The sequence below is a fragment of the Lolium rigidum genome, chromosome 7, assembly GCF_022539505.1.
Source record: "Lolium rigidum isolate FL_2022 chromosome 7, APGP_CSIRO_Lrig_0.1, whole genome shotgun sequence".
In the NCBI taxonomy this organism is placed as follows: Eukaryota; Viridiplantae; Streptophyta; class Magnoliopsida; order Poales; family Poaceae; genus Lolium; species Lolium rigidum.
This window is the reverse complement of record NC_061514.1, coordinates 123,224,030-123,241,274: the sequence shown is the minus strand read 5'-3', so window position 1 is coordinate 123,241,274 and position 17,245 is coordinate 123,224,030. Positions and strand designations below refer to the sequence as shown.

The 17,245-nt window shown below is 41.6% G+C and overlaps 1 protein-coding gene across 1 annotated transcript; it reads left to right on the top strand.

The window, feature by feature from the left end:
• The first annotated feature begins 3,115 nt into the window (after window positions 1-3,115).
• LOC124678240 (mitochondrial phosphate carrier protein 3, mitochondrial-like) lies at window positions 3,116-7,351 on the top strand. Its single transcript, XM_047214160.1, has 7 exons — window positions 3,116-3,258; window positions 3,295-3,424; window positions 3,872-4,233; window positions 4,322-4,365; window positions 6,500-6,714; window positions 6,804-6,928; window positions 7,020-7,351. The coding sequence occupies exons 1-7, from the start codon at window positions 3,116-3,118 to the stop codon at window positions 7,078-7,080; spliced, it is 1,080 nt and encodes a 359-aa protein (XP_047070116.1). The 3' UTR covers window positions 7,081-7,351.
• The last annotated feature ends 9,894 nt before the right edge of the window (window positions 7,352-17,245 follow it).

Below are 17,245 nucleotides of genomic sequence, written 5' to 3'. Positions count from 1 at the left end.
CTTTATAAAGAAAATGGTCAATGAGGAGAGAAAAATGGTATACAGAGAATTAATGAGCTCAGTTGTGCTAACATAAACAATCCATTTTACACGAAATGGTAGCCTGCGCTCAGATGGGGTGATCCATCCATTCAGCTAATAAGACTAATCCAAGACACGCACGGACAGTGTTTTGCAGTCTAATGACTCGTCTGTATATCAGAAAATTTTGGTCAAAGCAAGCTCAATAAGCAATTGATGAATAATAAATTTGAAACATGATTAATCATTTTATATTACAGAGTTGGATAAATACCTTCTTGTCTGGTCTATAGTAGCATTAAAATAGTTGAAGGAATAATGCAAGGAAATCAGTCAAAATTTTGAGTGGGTAGCTCTCCGGAACATCAACTATGAGCATACAACTTGATGAAGAGCACATTGCACATAAGAGAGAACACTATGGTGAACAATATGTTGAGCTGAAACATGGTACAAAAATGCCACAATCGATAGCTGAAGATTTTTATTGTATATAAAACAATATCTTATCGCCAATACAAATCTGCATATTATTTTCTATGCTTCAACATGCAAACTAAGAGAAAGGGATGCAAAAATAATAATACTTTTATGAGTGTATTAGTGGTGTGCCATGCTCCAGCAAAGCCAGTATTGGTAGGGCAAAAGTTGCTAGCTGAAAAGGACCGTACAAACTGAAGATCCAAAGTAGATGTCATGATCCAAAAAAATAGGAGAATTAATTAATTAGTAACATAACATAGAAAAATATACTACTGGTTTTGTCAATGCCTTGCCTGTATGTTGCTGCTTAACATGAGAAATTCTCCAACTCTAATGTTGAGAATCATAAATTTATGAAGGAACAAACTAATTAAAATGTAGGTGACCTAAAAGGATGGTAAAAGTTAAATGTAAGTGGAGTGTCAGTCATGGGCATAAGCAGTCAAACAATATAAAGCAATTGCCGCATAAACAACACCGTAGCAACATGAACGGGAGAGAAAGGGGCTTGGAATGGCATACCTTCTGGACTTCCTGTTAAGAACACACAATACTCCATTAAATAAATCGGGAAATATAATACTTTTTAGAGAATGAGTAACATGATACATCCTTGACATTGAGGTGGTTCTTGGTGTTCTAATCTGTTGGTAAAAAATCAAAAATAAATAGCTCAAACATAGGTAGGCTGGAGCTGTCATAAGACGGATTCAATAATAAATGTTTCAGAAAGAATCCCCAATGAAAATGTTGCAGAATATTGGATTCACAGATGGATTCTACTTAACCAATTATAAATGAAGCCTATGTTGTTTCAGACTCTAGACTTCCTGTTAAAAACATAGAATACTCCATTAAACAAATCGGAAAATATAATATTTTTGAGAGAATGAGTAACATGATACATCCTTGACATTGAGGTGGTTCTTTGGTGTTCTAATCTGTTGGTAAAAAATAAAAAATAAATAGCTCAAACATAGGTAGGCTGGAGCTGTCATAAGACGGACTGAATGATAAATGTTTCAGAAAGAATCGCCAATGAAAATGCTGCAAAATATTGGATTCACAGATGGATTCTACTTAACCAATTATAAATGAAGCCTATGTTGTTTCAGACTGTTGTGATGATGCTTAATAAAAGATAATTTGAAAGGCATTTGGGGCGAAGCATAGATAAGCGCATTGACATGCCAGTGACCGTTGTATCCTATCATTGCAACCGGATTAGAGGGCAGATGTTGGCGATTCCTAAAGGGCCTGCATTGGCGCAGCTGCATCGAGAGGAGCATCCAGCAGCAGCTCGATTTGTTTTGAGTAATAAACGGATAAAACTATAATCAAACCTACTCAGGATAGTTGTTGTTGTTGTAGTTGCCAACGCCAGCAGGCATGAAATAAGTCCCTCCTCTGACCAAAGTTGGACGCTCTGCTTTCAGCGCTCAAGGTAGTGTTGAGAGATCAGAAGCAAATTTGCAAGATCGAGAGATTGGAAACTCACATGTGCATGTCTGTTGGATTTTTTTTCCCTGAGTCAGCATCGATACATCTGCAATTCACCTCGACAGAGCACACAAAATCAGAATCGCTGAAAGAGGAACTGGAGCTCACATACCAAATGTTGAGTATCATACTGTCTTCCGGCAAGGCTGCAAGGGGAGAAATTCGATTTTTGTCTAACAATTCGCAACATATTCTGAAAGTAGTCAAAGCTGATTCTAGGTAAATAAACCTTACAGTTTGCTAAATAACAAAGAAATCTTACCTGACAACAAAAATATATCCGGAAGAAACAAATTGATTCCATTATAAATCATCAAATTTAGAGAGAGAGAGAGAGAGAGAGAGAGAGAGAGAGAGATTGGAGCAATAAATTCATACCTAGAATCAGCCGGATGAAGGAGTGGATGGATGAAGATCATGGCCAGTAGGATTTGGAGGCGGCCGGATGCAACACAGGATGAAGATAAATGGGGGCGTATGCGGAACCTGTACTAGAAACGGATGGGAGGGGAATAAATGACAACATAAATGGGAATAGGAGATGAGTGGCTGCGTGGCCGGGAGTATTTGTGCCTAGAAGGTCGTACGTCGCATCGCGATGCAGCGGAGGAGTTTGATCTTGATTAGGAAGAAGAAACGAGGGCTGACTTGTACGACGCCCTACGCGATTCACACTGGTGGGATATAATGCAGTGACGTGGCTCGCCGTGAGGCCAGTAAAATGGGGCCATCTATTAAGAAAGAGAAGATTTGCTTCAATGGAGGCGACATACAGACAGATGGGGGCGGGAGAGACCCTCTGGGCCCAATTTCGTACCAAATGGGCTTTATTTCCAGGGATGCTTTCCTTAGCAGGCTGCACCAGCAGCGCTTGACACCAGGCCAGCCCATCTAGCACGAAGCGAAGGTGGCCATCTGCCCTTCGTTATAAAACCTTCCTTGGAGCCGCCGGATGCCCTAACAAATCGCGCAGCCACCCACCGGTCTCCCTCCCTCCCCGCGAGCAACTGGCGGCGAGCCTCTCACGCTCGTCTCCGTCCCCCTACACACAGGACAACCTGCCCTCCTCCTCCACCCAGTGCCCGCGAGCGCGCACCATCCCGCAGCAGCCATGGCCGTCTCCGAGAGCTCGCGCAACGCGCTCCTGCCCAGCTTCCTGTACGCGGTCCCCGTCGCCGCTGGCTCGACCACCACCACTTCGTCCCCTTTCCCGGCCGCCGCTGGCTTCGGTGGCGTCGCGCCGTCTAGCGCTGCGTCGGCGAGGCCGGCGGTGTGGGCGCAGTCGCCTAGCGAGCCGGCCCGCAAGATAGAAATGTATTCACCTGCGTTCTACGCGGCGTGCACGGCCGGCGGCATCGCCAGCTGCGGTCTGACCCACATGACCGTAACGCCGCTCGATCTTGTAAAGTGTAACATGCAGGTGAGCTTCTCAATCGCACCTTATTTGCCAATGATGTCGTAGACATAGCATATAATTGTATTGTTGCGACCGGCATGTGTTCCTCTGAGATTTTATCCGGCCGTTTTGCATAGTTTCATGATTCATATCTATGAGGTGATCTGGGCTGAATGCGCTTCACGCCGTGTTAGTTAGTTCCATGTGAATATTTCTATATTCGACCAATTGGATACTGCTTGACTGTGACTGTGCATAGACCCGTAGCTACACCATGCAATTGTTTACATTTCTTACACGATTTTTATGCTCATTTCCAATAAGTACCCATTGCTGTAAACCAAGTGCCAACGAAATATGTCATCCCTTGATTTCATTTGCGTGGTTTGTAATGCTTGATCGGTAGCCTATGTTTCATCATTGCTGTGAATCAGTCAGTAACGTAGTTTTGCCTTTTGCATCTTTTACCAGATCAATCCAGCCAAGTACAAGAGCATCTCTTCAGGATTTGGTGTCCTCTTGAAAGAGCAAGGAGCAAAGGGTTTCTTCAGAGGCTGGGTGCCTACCCTGATTGGTTACAGTGGTCAAGGCGCATGCAAGTTCGGCTTCTATGAGTTCTTCAAGAAGTACTACTCGGATATTGCTGGGCCTGAGAATGCGGCCAAGTACAAGACTCTGATCTATCTTGCTGGTTCTGCTTCCGCTGAGGTTATCGCAGATGTTGCCCTCTGCCCTATGGAAGCCGTCAAGGTGCGTGTGCAGACGCAGCCTGGCTTTGCGAGAGGTTTATCTGATGGGCTCCCTAAGTTTGTGAAGGCTGAAGGATATGCTGGGTAAGTCGATGCAAGCAAATGAAATATTGGAATTTATTGCTCTCTGTAACTGTAACCTCACTCTACTGAAACAATGCTGGGTATGCAGATTGTACAAGGGGATCGTTCCACTCTGGGGCCGTCAAATTCCATGTAAGTTTCTGTTCCCTGCTTATTGTAACCAAAATTTTGTTTCGTTCTGTTTTTTTTAATGTTTGGCCTCCTTGTAGACATCTGCTACTCTAATTCATATATAGATATAGATCTTGAAAACTAGCTATCCTGTTCTTGGAAGATAAGCTGTGCTCCTTACGAATACTTGTGGTGTTGATACCTTGACTTGCTACCAGGGATGCAATGTAGTGAATTAATGATAACTTAGTGTTTTTTTCTTCCAAATATGTGGCTGTATGTTTGTGTAATTAATAGCGACATAGGCATCAAAGTCAGGCATTTACTTGCACACCGTTCTTCTTGAGATCACAGTATGATTTCCAAGATTTTATGTGTGCATATAGTGATATTTTCACACTGCTTGAGATATGCCCATTATAACATTAAGTGGGCATAGGCTCCAATGGAGTGGTGTACAGTATTTACTTGATTTTTGTTCCATTGTGGACAACTAGTTGTCGGTAACTTTCTTTCTTTCTGATGACAAGTCAGTTTATCTTACTTTATAGGAGTGCCGTGTAATCATGATATTAAATATTAGTGTTGCACTACAATTTAGTGATGATGTGTACGCGAGAGAAACAGGGTGCTCCCTGAGCTGTTGTTGGCACATGTATCATGACAATTCTAGTATAGTTTTGGTGGAAGTGTTAACTTTTTCTTGTTGCACATATTCATGTTATTCTTGAAACCAGATCATGATTTTCAAGGTTTATGTATGTGCATATATAGATCATCCACAACTGCTTGAGTTCTCTCCGCTATTCTGGAGTGAAACTCCAATTAAGTGGCGTATATGTTCCTTGTGCGCAGCAATCAGTACTACTTTTCAGTCTTCAACACATTCTTTCATTTCAACTTCAGTATAGATTTCTACTACATTAACTCCTCGTTGCACATGGTCTTGTTATTCTTGAAATCAGATCATGATTTTCAAGGTTTATGTATGTGCATATATAGATCATCCACAACTGCTTGAGTTCTCTCTGCTATTATGGAGTGAAACTCCAATTAAGTGGCGAATATGATTTTTGTGTGCAGCAATCATTACTATTTGTTCAGTCTTTTTCACATTTATTTCCACTTGAGCGTAGGTTTTCTAGTACATTGATTCCTAGTTGCACATAGTCTTGTTATTCTTGAAATCAGATCATGTTTTTCAAGGTTTATGTATGTGCATATATAGATCATCCACAACTGCTTGAGTTCTCTCTGCTATTATGGAGTGAAACTCCAATTAAGTGGCGAATATGATTTTTGTGTGCAGCAATCATTACTATTTGTTCAGTCTTTTTCACATTTATTTCCACTTGAGTGTAGGTTTTCTAGTACATTGACTCGTAGTTGCACATAGTCTTGTTATACTTGAAATCAGATCATGTTTTTCAAGGTTTATGTATGTGCATATATTGATCATCCACAACTGCTTGAGTTCTCTCTGCTATTATGGAGTGAAACTCCAATTAAGTGGCGAATATGATTTTTGTGCGGAGAAATCATTACTACTTGTTCTGTCTTGAGCACATTCTTTCGTTTCAACTTCAGTATTGGGTTTCTACTGGTACATTAACTCCTTGTTGCACATTGTCTTATTATTCTTGAAATCAGATCATGATTTTCAACTTTTATGTATGTGCATATATAGATCTTCCACAACTGCTTGAGTTCTCTCTACTACTATGGAGTGAAACTCCAATTAAGTGGCGTATATTTTTGCGTGCGCATCAATAGTTACTACTTGTTCAGTCTTTACTCTTTAGCGCATTGTTTCATTTGAACTCCAGTATAGATTTTCTAATACATTAACTCCTTGTTGCACATACTCTTGTTCTTCTTGTAATCACTCAATGATTTTCAAGATTTTATGTGTGCATAGAAAGAGTATCCACACTGCTTGAGTTCTCTCTGCTATACTAGAATGAAACTCCAATTACGTTGATTATATTTATTATAGACAGATTACTTATTGCTATATTGTAGAGAATTTGCTCTTTTGGTGTCAATACACATATTGAGGATCGACTCTGAACAGTGGAGCTCTAATCATGCTGTAGTGATCAAACTGCCATCGTGTTGATGCTTAACCTCTATCTAATCTTTTTATACAATGCAGACACCATGATGAAATTCGCCTCTTTTGAGACGATCGTTGAGATGATCTACAAGTATGCAATTCCCGCACCCAAGAGTGAGTGCAGCAAGCCTCTCCAGCTGGGAGTGAGCTTCGCAGGCGGCTATGTTGCTGGAGTGTTCTGCGCAATAGTTTCACACCCAGCAGACAACCTTGTTTCGTTTCTCAACAATGCTCAGGGTGCAACTGTTGGTGATGTGAGCTTTCTACCTTGTGTTCAGTTCTTAGCTACCTTTCATATTTGTCTTGGGATTTTATTCTCAAAATATGTTTATTGCATGCTCAGGCTGTGAAGAAGCTTGGTCTGTGGGGTCTGTTCACGCGTGGACTGCCTCTGCGTATTGTGATGATCGGTACTCTCACCGGAGCACAGTGGGGTATCTATGATGCTTTTAAAGTCATGGTTGGATTGTAAGTATTTCCTATTCTATTGACATGTATCCCCTTATTTGTATGCCATATAGTTCATGGCGACTTAATCAAAGATCATTGTCTTGTCCAGGCCAACTACTGGTGGAGTTGCTCCAACACCTGCAGCTGCTGGAGAGCAGCTGAAGGGCTGAGGCTGGATTCTATACCTGATTTCTAACCACATTTTTTTGGCGCCGAACTGGATGATGACGAAATAGCTCATCCTTTTAAGAGCAGATGATTATTTTCTGGAATGCTTAGATGCAACCCTGGTAATTAGGTTTTCAGAACAGTTTAGGAACAATGTTCAGCTCAATATTGTCCGTTGAAGGATGGATTTCCTGGAAACCATGAGATCATTGTCTTTCTTTATGCGGCAGTTTTTGCAGTAAGAGTTGTACTGGAACCTTGCATAACACTGTTCAGCTTAACATCTCTAAAGAGCTCTAAGCTCCCAGGGTTCTGCAAGCCTGTGGTTGCTCCTCAGGTTTTAGACATTTGTGGCCGTTGGATCAAGATCGGATGAGTCTCAGACATATTTTCAGTCGGTTGCTCGGTTCCGTCATAGCTAACACCTAGGTTCTGTCTGCGTGCCAACCGCCTAATCCCCATCTCCAACTCTTCGACAGTCCCGCCGTCCGCTGCCACGGCCTCGCGAAGACGCGAACTGTACCTGGAGGAGCAGCGCCGGAGGCGTCACCTCGCGTACGTGGGAGCCAGACCGAGGGTGCCGACGTCATTGGGAGGAGGCCGTCAAGCGCCTGGCTGTGCCGCTGGGAGGTGACTGTGGGAGGGCGGAGCCAACCTGCTGGTGGTCTCCGGCGGACCAGTCGACGAGATCTGGCATCTTGTTGCACGGCGCTACGGCGCCCTCCCCGAGCCCCTTTGCCTCTCCCGGGGACAACATCGGAGCCTTACATCCGTGAACGGATGGGAAATCGCCCTGGCGACCCAGCTCCCGCGATGCGCCTGACGCGCAGGGGCCTGCGCGGCGATGTGTGCGCAGCGGGTGCGCAAGCACCATGACCCTTCTACGCCCTTCTCCCCACATCCCATCCGCTCTTCCGAGAAATCTGCAAGAAGATGCAGCTTAGGGATCCTGTGGTGTCCATGGGCAGCACGTCTGCTAGGAGATTCAGCCCCGCCTCTCTGAAATCTCAATTAATTCCCTCATAGTTTTTGCAGATTCCAGCTCACCCCATATTAGCAGAGATGGCCTTCTCCATTGAATTGATTACATACTAGCTAGCCTGCTACATTGTGTATTGATGCATCAAAGAAGAGGGATTGTTACTGGCTTGATACCGAGTCAGCTTATACGGTTATACTCCATAATTAGTGACATAAATATCTTCTACATAACACATCAATTCTTGGTTAGTGCCTCAATTTCCTGCAATTTAAGCGCCCTGAATTTCTGAAGTTTCATATGCTCCTTAATTTTCTAAATTTACTATATGTATGCATTATCAGCCTATTACAAATTATATTCTGCTTATGGCTTCTGTTCCCTGTAATTTTCCTTGTGTGCCCTTAATTTATGAAGTAATATTTGTGGTACGGTTTCTCAATCTTATTGAAAAATACAGCTAAACAGTATCCCACTATCTGTCTATGTTTTTCTATAGCATTGTGTTCATGTTCCATCTTTTCTTAATAATCCGAAAAGAAATATTATTCTAGGCAGGAAGAGTAGACTCATTCCCACCCTTGGGTATAATTAGACATGAAGGAATAATGTGTTTCCATGTGTGCTTGCAAGTGCACCTTCCATTTTGTCGTTCTTGTTCAGGCCTAAATAAATAAACCAGGTCAGTCAAATACTATAGATGAGCAGCTGAACCAAACTGTTCAAGCTAATTGAAGGAATTGATGTACATATTGTCATATTCATACAACATTTTCAGTGTCCATAGAGATATGCTCATCTTCGGACAAGATAATGTGCTAGCTTTTGTTGGGTTAAACATTCATGAGTACTAATCTAAGGTTATGTTGGTTTGTGCTGGAATCTTCACCAATTGTTAGAAACAACTTGTTATTGAACAGAAGTGGTTGACTGGTTTTTCTCGACAGCTTATGTACAAAAACGAGTGATGTTCTTTACATTACTCTATTTTCAAATTTCGGTGAAGCTGAACCCTTTTGAACTGTTTCGTGATAACATAAACTCTTGGTAGACACATTGATAGTTCACACCATACTTCCATTGTTTTCAGTTATTCAACTAAAAAATCCTTAGTTAAAGAATAGCTGATGCGGCTCGATGGGTCTTAAATATCTGTAAAAGTTTTACCAGGACCTCTAGCATTCTCGTGATAATTACTATTTTTATTTTGATAGGGAACCTCGCTTTCTGCTTCAAATTTGGTAAACTGAAGTGATTTACCACTTTCCATGGTTCTGAATTAAGATATATGTCAGCAGTATACTTAGAAGATCATGATAGTGACCTGAATGCAAGTTTTTAAAACGTATGCAGCTTCTTGACGGAATAAGATGGTGTGGAAGCTTTGGCAGGAGTTACTTTGCTGCCACCAAGTAGGCCATTACCAAGGCTAACAGATACATTATTTGTTCTGACCAAGCTGGGTTCAAAAATAACCATTTCTAAGACTGAAACTAACAGAACCAATGGGCAGTATGCCACGGGTTCTATATGTTCATTGTATAATAAAATAGCTGCATTAGAGTTCACTGTCGTTCTTGGTGAGTTGCTTAGGGATACATCCTCATAGATCCCCTTCAAATTTTATTGACATATTTTTTCCTTCCAGTATTATTCCCGCGTGCTCGTGGGTACTAAAATGGTGTATTAGGTAGCTCACTTATGTGAACACGTAACAATACTCATTTAAATTAGATGTATGGATTTTTTAATTAACAACAAATTCTTGAGGGGAATTTTAAAAAAACTTGCTATCACTTCTGTGAACACGTCTCAGAAGCCTAACTCCTACTGCACTGATGTCTTTATGCAAATCAAATATTGTTTCTGCAAGGAATTTCTAGAAGGGCTTTGTGTTTCCCTACGAATGTCAGAAACCAAAATCTATTTGTAAGCATTACAGGTTGACAGCAGTTCTGAAAATGTACCTGGTACTGACTTGCATTGTTGTGTCAGTACTTGCTTTGTTGTGTGATTGTATCCGGCCGATGTCATCTTAGCAGTTTCAGTAAGGAATGTCAAACACAATTGATTATGTAGTCAGATTAAGTTCCATCATCGTACCCTCTTTCCATATATTTTTTTGTGTCTTCATGGTTTTGACAATTCATCTTTGTGTCTTCATGGTTTTGACAATTCATCTTCACCAGCATTGATGGCATTGCAGGTAATTGATTGCTTCCATCAGTTGAATACACCAAATTCTCATGGGTTTTCTCTCAAAATATATCTTTTACTAATAGTTCTCTAGATATCATATAGTTGAGTACACCAAATACTCGTGAGTTTTCTCAAATTAATCTAGCTGTTACTAATATTTTCCTAGATTCCATTTTCTATTGTGTATTGCCGAATCTATTCAAAATATGCCGTATTCAGTATAAATCATGCAACCCTGTAACTCCATATTCAATCTCTGCTCCTTTTTTCCCCTAAAACTGTTTTGGTTTCCTATGTGCCACTTCCAGCGGGAAGATTCTTTGTGGAAAAAGGGAGTTAAGATGGTAAACCAACCTACATTATTTGAAGGGCAGTGTTTTTTAGTCTATATGGTCATGCGATTGTCTCTCAAATCTTTCATCAAGCCGCTTACTTTCATGTTGCTCCCGGGTTGTCTAATTTTGGCAACCTTTCGAAATTTGAAAGGAAGTTTACATGCATTCATCAAATTCAGTGAATAATACACCACTTTGTATATGAGTTTCTTTTTCCTAGAACTAGCTTTTATATGTGTTCATCCCACCTTTGTGCTGATGTTTAGAGATATATTCTTTTAAAACATAAGCTTACATGTGTTCTTCAAATTCAGCGAATGAAGCATCACTTTGTTTACAATATTCTTTTCCTAGCATCAACTTTATATGTGTTAATTTTGCTCCATCGCCCCTCCCAATTTTTATGCTTATGTTAGGATATATCTAACCTTTACTTATAATGCACGGGCTTGAGACTGCACTTTTTCCGGTTGGTCTGGAAGTGCATAATATTTTCTCTTTCTATTTTAAATCTCTGAAAAATAGATATATAATTGTTCGAGAAAAAACTACGTAACCTATTTTTTACCGCTTAGTGTGTTACGTTCTTTTGCATAAATATTCATGTGTTTATACACGAAGATTGACTTTCTTTCTGGACGTCTTATATTTAATCTGTTAACATCATTTGTAATATTTTCTTTAGTCGCAATTTCTTTAGTATCCAGTTGCAGAATTTGGTGAAAAAACATGATCGTGTGATCTCTGCACATAAAAAGAGAAATGTGCACTTGTGAACAGCATACTGTTCACTATTCAGGTTTGTACCAACTTGTTATTGTTGTGTGTTTCGACCATACGACTACAGTGGTGTATCATTTTTTGCGAGTTGATGTATAGTAACAAGATAAATATTCATGATATTGTTTGCTAATATTTACAATTTTTTGACTGTGTACATGGGAAATGGAATATACAGTCTGTGTGAAACCATGCCTTATAAAATCAAGTTCATGTTTGGACAAATTAGTTGGCATTTATTGGTCTTGTTGAATTTATTCTAGGATGTAGATGATATGTTTTTGACATCCTTTTTAATGTACCATGATACAACAAGATTTAGTATACTTGCTGGTGGTTCCACCTGCGCTGACCTCTGTGGTAGTTTGCTCTGGTGGGCATTTTGATTGGGACAGGGTTGTAACGCCAAAATAAGGCAGCGGAGGAAGGAGCCAGGGAGCAGGGGACAGCTGCTCGATCGTTTTCGTCCAGCCAACATTGACATGCGTTGTGCTTGCCTCTGGTGCTCTGCTTGCCGGACCAATGTTACCTCTTATGTTGTCCTCATCGATTGATGGATGGGGTTTTCTGATCTTTTTCAACTAATGCGGCGTTCAGGTGGATGGATTTTGCAGTGCGGAGGTTTAATAGAAATCAGTTACTTCCTCTCATGGATGGATAGCTTTGGGTGAGCTATGTTGCATGATTTGTTTGTTAGTATATTCATGTTGGTGATCTGCTTGATTGCGCAAGGAAAATCAACTGCTTGACTAACTTTAAGATACATGATGGTTCAAATAAGAGGAGTGGTATCATGTTCTTTATATGCATATTTCAGCTTAGAAGAGCTTCAAATGGTTTCTGCACATTGTGAACGGATCATAGCCATTTTCAGTTCGGTCATGTGCACATTCAGCGACGTGTTCAAATTCTTTACTTTCATGTCCTGTTATAATTTGACTAAAAGTGAAGGCTGAATACAAATTCTTTACTTTCATGTCCTGTTATAATTTGATTAAAAGTGAAGGCTGCATACAAACCACACAAAAAATGAAACGATAACAACAGAGGACGGCGCAGCAAAGCGCGCTAGGTCCATCTAGTATGTATTGCTGGTCTGATTTCTCCCTTGTGGTACTGTGAAGGGTGGTGTCTTCCTCAGTTCAAAGAGGGTTCTTGCGGTGTCCATGAAATTTAACTTTTGCTATCTTGTACTAGATCTATGTTTTGACAGCAGTGCATGGACGGGCCGTGGTGTTTGCCGTGTTTTGACTGCCGACAATTGCCATTGAGTTTCCACAGTTGCTGACATGGATTGGCGTTTGGCGATTGTGCGTCAACCAAGCACTCCCGGTACGCGGGAAGGAGAGTACCTCCACAGGTCTGGATACTGCGTACAGTTGTACAATCGACCAAGTAAAAATCAAATGGTTTACCTTATTTCAGACCAAAAACTAGGCTGGGAACGGCAGATGTGTTAAGCTGTCGTTCTCGGAAACAGGCACTCCATCAGGAGAACCAGTGGAGCCATACGCCAACCGGGGAAAGATCTCAAAACTCCTATGAAATAACAATCTGCCACGTTTCGTTTCGTGCTTCTCTAGTTATTTTCGTGATCCCCTGTGGCCGCTTAGTGACACACATACGTATGCGGATTATTTATCTGCAAATACGGAAGCGAAAAGAAAGCTTGAATTATACTCTCTTTGTCCCATGAAAATTATCTGAGATTTGTCAAAATTTAGATGTATTTAGACAGTAAAGGAGTACATGCAAACGGGATGCATTCCTTTATAGTTTTAACATGGGATTCACACATTATACTTGAGTAGCTTGATTAGGACATCTCCAACGGGCAAACGTAAACCAAACATAAAAGGGGTCTGATTTGATCCATTTCGGTGAACTCAATGGGAGCATACTTTCTCCCTCGTAATATTGCATTCAAAATAATTATATATACATAAAATTGAAACTAGTTATAGTAAATGCAAACCCTTGGTAGGTTTTGCTTTGTCGGTGGCCTACACGGCTCATCCTCGCCATCGTCGATGTGATGACCAAATGCAACCACGGTTGGGGCAGAAGAAGCAGGCCAAGGCGCTGGCCCTTCTTCCATTGTCACCCCTTCATCATGGCCATCAATGGGGGAGCTACCTAGGGTTCGGGGACTAAAGTAGGGATGGGAACACGACGATAAACATTAAAAAGTACTAGCACATGGATCCGAGGAGTCTGGCCGGGCACAAAAAACCGAAACCGAAGACCGAAGCCGAAATAACCGGAACCGAAACCGTAATACAAAAAGTTTCGGTGTTCGGTCATACGATCGGTCTTGCCAAGCAACTGACCGAAATATTTCAATGCTGTTCGGTTGTGTCCAGCGAACGACCGAAGCGACCGAAACGACCGACCATTTCAGTCCAGCAGCCCATCTTGATTTTTCTAGCTCCACTCCCGGCCTCTTTTCTCTCTCGCTTCCTTCCTCATTCGGCCACTCCACTTCTTTTATCTCCCGACCCTGGACAATACACAGGAGAGAGACCTGCCCTAGGGTTGAGCCGCCGCCCCATCCTCCTGCAACAGCGAGCGCCGCCGCCGACCGGCCAGCACTCCAGGGCTCCAGCCGCACTCCTTCCCCACAGCATCTCCAGGTCTCCAATCTCGTGTCGGCCGGCAGCACGCCACCACAGGGATCTGGCCAGCAAGTGACACGGTAAGAAAAATCCTTTTCCTGCATCCAACGTTCTTTAATCTGCTCCGTGAGACTACTCATCTTCTAGTGTTATTGTGCTACTGTGCTAGTGTCTAGTAGATGGAGATCTCTTATCGTATTCTATTTCTATGGCTTGGTCTGTAGCTGCAACTGGTACAGAAGATATTAGATTCTCCCTTTGTCATCTATGGATTGATCTCCATATCTCCATATTATGCATGTTCTATTTCTTTATTAGCTAGTGTTATACTGTTGTAAAATATACTGCTACAATTAGACAGTTAAACTGATGTATTTCGTTTGCTGTAAAATATACTGCTACTGCTAGTGTCTATTTGGACTAATATTTCTGTTTAATTCTACTGATTAGTTGTGCACTTGTTTACTCAGATGTACTTGACTTATGTCTGTTTGTAGATGGCATCCGAACCTGAGTATGTTCTTGAGGATGAGCTGAATGCACGTGAACTTGCCCTTGCGAATGCCCGTGAACATGCGGCGGATGCCCCTATACTTGCGCTTGCGGATGCAGAAGAGATGAAGCAATAGTTAGAAAATGGTATGATTTGCTTCCCATGTGCCATCTAATTAACATACTGTAGATGCATATCTTATTTACATACTGCTCCTGCCCATATTGTTTACATAAAATCATTCATGTGCCATCTTATTTACATACTACTGATGCCCATATTATTTATATACAATCAACCATCTTATTTACATACTACTGATGCCCATATTATTTATATACAATCAACCATCTTATTTACATACTATTGTTGCCCATTTTATTTATGTACAACCAGAGGTGCTTGAAGAACTTGGTGACAAAGTGAAAGGGAAGCGCAAGGCTGATGCTGCTGCATCCCCGGCCTTGGGAAAGTCAAGCAAAGTCCGCTAACAAGTGCAACAACTCTATGTTATATATGTTCTCTTGTGCTTGTCATCCGTAAGATGTTATTTGTCAAATTGTGAGTTGTGAGTGTGAGACCATGAGATTGAGACTTGCTATTTGTTGTAAGAATTAATGTTCTATTATTTGTTTTGAATTATAAACTGCTATCTGTAAGCTGCTCTACTGTAACGTGTTGTGAACTTGTGATAGACTGTTTAGTTTCTCCATTTGTGTGCTCCCATTTTTATGTACATGTGCTATCAGCCTGCCATGTTGTGCTAGTTTATTCTTCTGCTAGAAATTATGAAGTGAAATGCCTGAAATAATAACGTGTTGTCTTCCATTTCTTATATATATATATATGTTACACTTTCTCTATTTGGTCTATATGGTCATGACCGAAGACCGGACTGAAAAGACCGAAGACCGAATACAGAAAGACCGGAAAGACCGAATGTATTTTGGGTAGCATTTCTGGATGACCGAAATTTGTGAAGACCGAAAAGACCGGACCGAGCAAACCGAACAGACCGAACGCCCGGGCAGACCGAGGAGGCAGAGGGTCAATGACACGCGCGCTTGGGATGTGTCGGTTAGGACGCACGATCCGTTTACATCGCACCCTCTCGGGCTGTGTTTTTTCGTGTCCTTTTGTCCTCACGATCGATACGAACCTTCTCGATTTTTTTTGAATTGTGGCGACAAAGATGCTCTTATATACCCTAGCTCTATTAGTCGTTGGAGATGCTCTTATCTACCGTAGCTCTATTAGTGGGAAAGTCAATATATCATCCACCAGTAAAAAGAAGTTTGACCGAACCGGGTACGTAGTAAAGCTCCAGGGGAGAGGTCGTCACTTGTGAAACTCATCTAGTGTTTCGTACCCTCGCTGGCACCGGTGGTCTGCTCCGCTGATCTTAGAGCCTTGGAGGTGTGACAAACCATGGGCCCTCGCCGGCTAGAGGTTTCTCGTTCCTTTTTAGACTGCTTTTCAGTGTCTTCTTCGGGATGATGAGGCGACGGCTACATCATGATGGTAGAATAAGGTCTCGTCGTACTATTGTTGCTCCATTGGTGCGTCTAGCGCTGACGAAGGGTGTGTGGAGTTTTGTGTCAGATTTATTGGGATCCGGTCCATCTTCCTGTTCGTTAGTGTGGTTACATGTTTGTCTCTGCCGATCTACGGTTCTCATAATTGGTGATGGTTGCTCTCTGCTACGTTGGTTCGTCTTGCTTTTAGACTAGCCACAGTGGGAGTATCATAAGTAATATCATGCATGCCATGTTGGCAAAAATTTGATGTGGTGTACCAATTAATGAGGTGAGAGATGAGAGTGGTATTCCCTCCATCTCAGTTTAACAGGCACGCACGTAGTTTAAGAAATTGGTTTGACCATTATTTTAGTCAATAAAATATAAAATATATGTCACAAAAATTATATCATTGGAAAGGTTTTTTGCATACGAATCTAATGATATAGATTTTGTAGACAAAAAAATTTATATTTTGTGGACCAAATCAATGGTCAAAGTTTGCCTTAAACTACGTGCGTGCCTGTTAAACTGAGACGGAGGAAGTATCATGATATGATACCGTATCATAGCACGTAAAACTAGTAAACTTAATAGCAAACACATCATGTAGACTCATTTGCATTGAGATTCTACAAGACATTAAATATGATGATACTATGATACCATCTTATGATACTATGCATTATGGATGTAAATATGTAATATCATAAACTAGTATCATGTGCATGGTACTAGTGTATGATACTTCCCATTGTGACTAATCTTAGCACAACGACTTCTCATCCATCTAGTACAACGAGCTCTATTTCGATTTTTGCCCGGCACTGATGATGTGGGGCGAGGGCGGCGACACGTCGTCAACTCGCTTGAATGCTCGTAGTCTTCGCGGTTTAAATATCTATTTATAATTTTACAATTTTTGATGTTCTTTGTAGATCGGCGTTTTTTCCGGATGAAAAAAAAATCATCCACCGCTGCACACGCTGGGTTGCGCGCGCAGAGGATGTGGAGGACACACAGGAAGATAAAATCTTGGGCCACCATGATCCGACGTTCCAAATGGAATCGAGCGATTGGCCACGGCTCGTTCTACCCTCACCACCACCAGTCCTCCTCCTTCGCAGCTTCACTCCCTCTCCACAAACTCCAAGCCCCAACCAAAGTTCTAGAAGCAACGAAGCTTAACTAAGAGCTCCTCTCTGCCGCAGCTCCACTTGCCCCACACATTCTCCTACCGCGAGCGAGC

Bases quoted from the DNA above. Each gene is read 5' to 3' on its own strand.
- LOC124678240 (XM_047214160.1), top strand. From the start codon at position 3,116: ATGGCCGTCTCCGAGAGCTCGCGCAACGCGCTCCTGCCCAGCTTCCTG. The intron at 3,425-3,871 runs GTGAGCTTCTCA...ATCTTTTACCAG, and splicing joins TTGTAAAGTGTAACATGCAG to ATCAATCCAGCCAAGTACAA. The intron at 6,929-7,019 runs GTAAGTATTTCC...TGTCTTGTCCAG, and splicing joins TTTAAAGTCATGGTTGGATT to GCCAACTACTGGTGGAGTTG.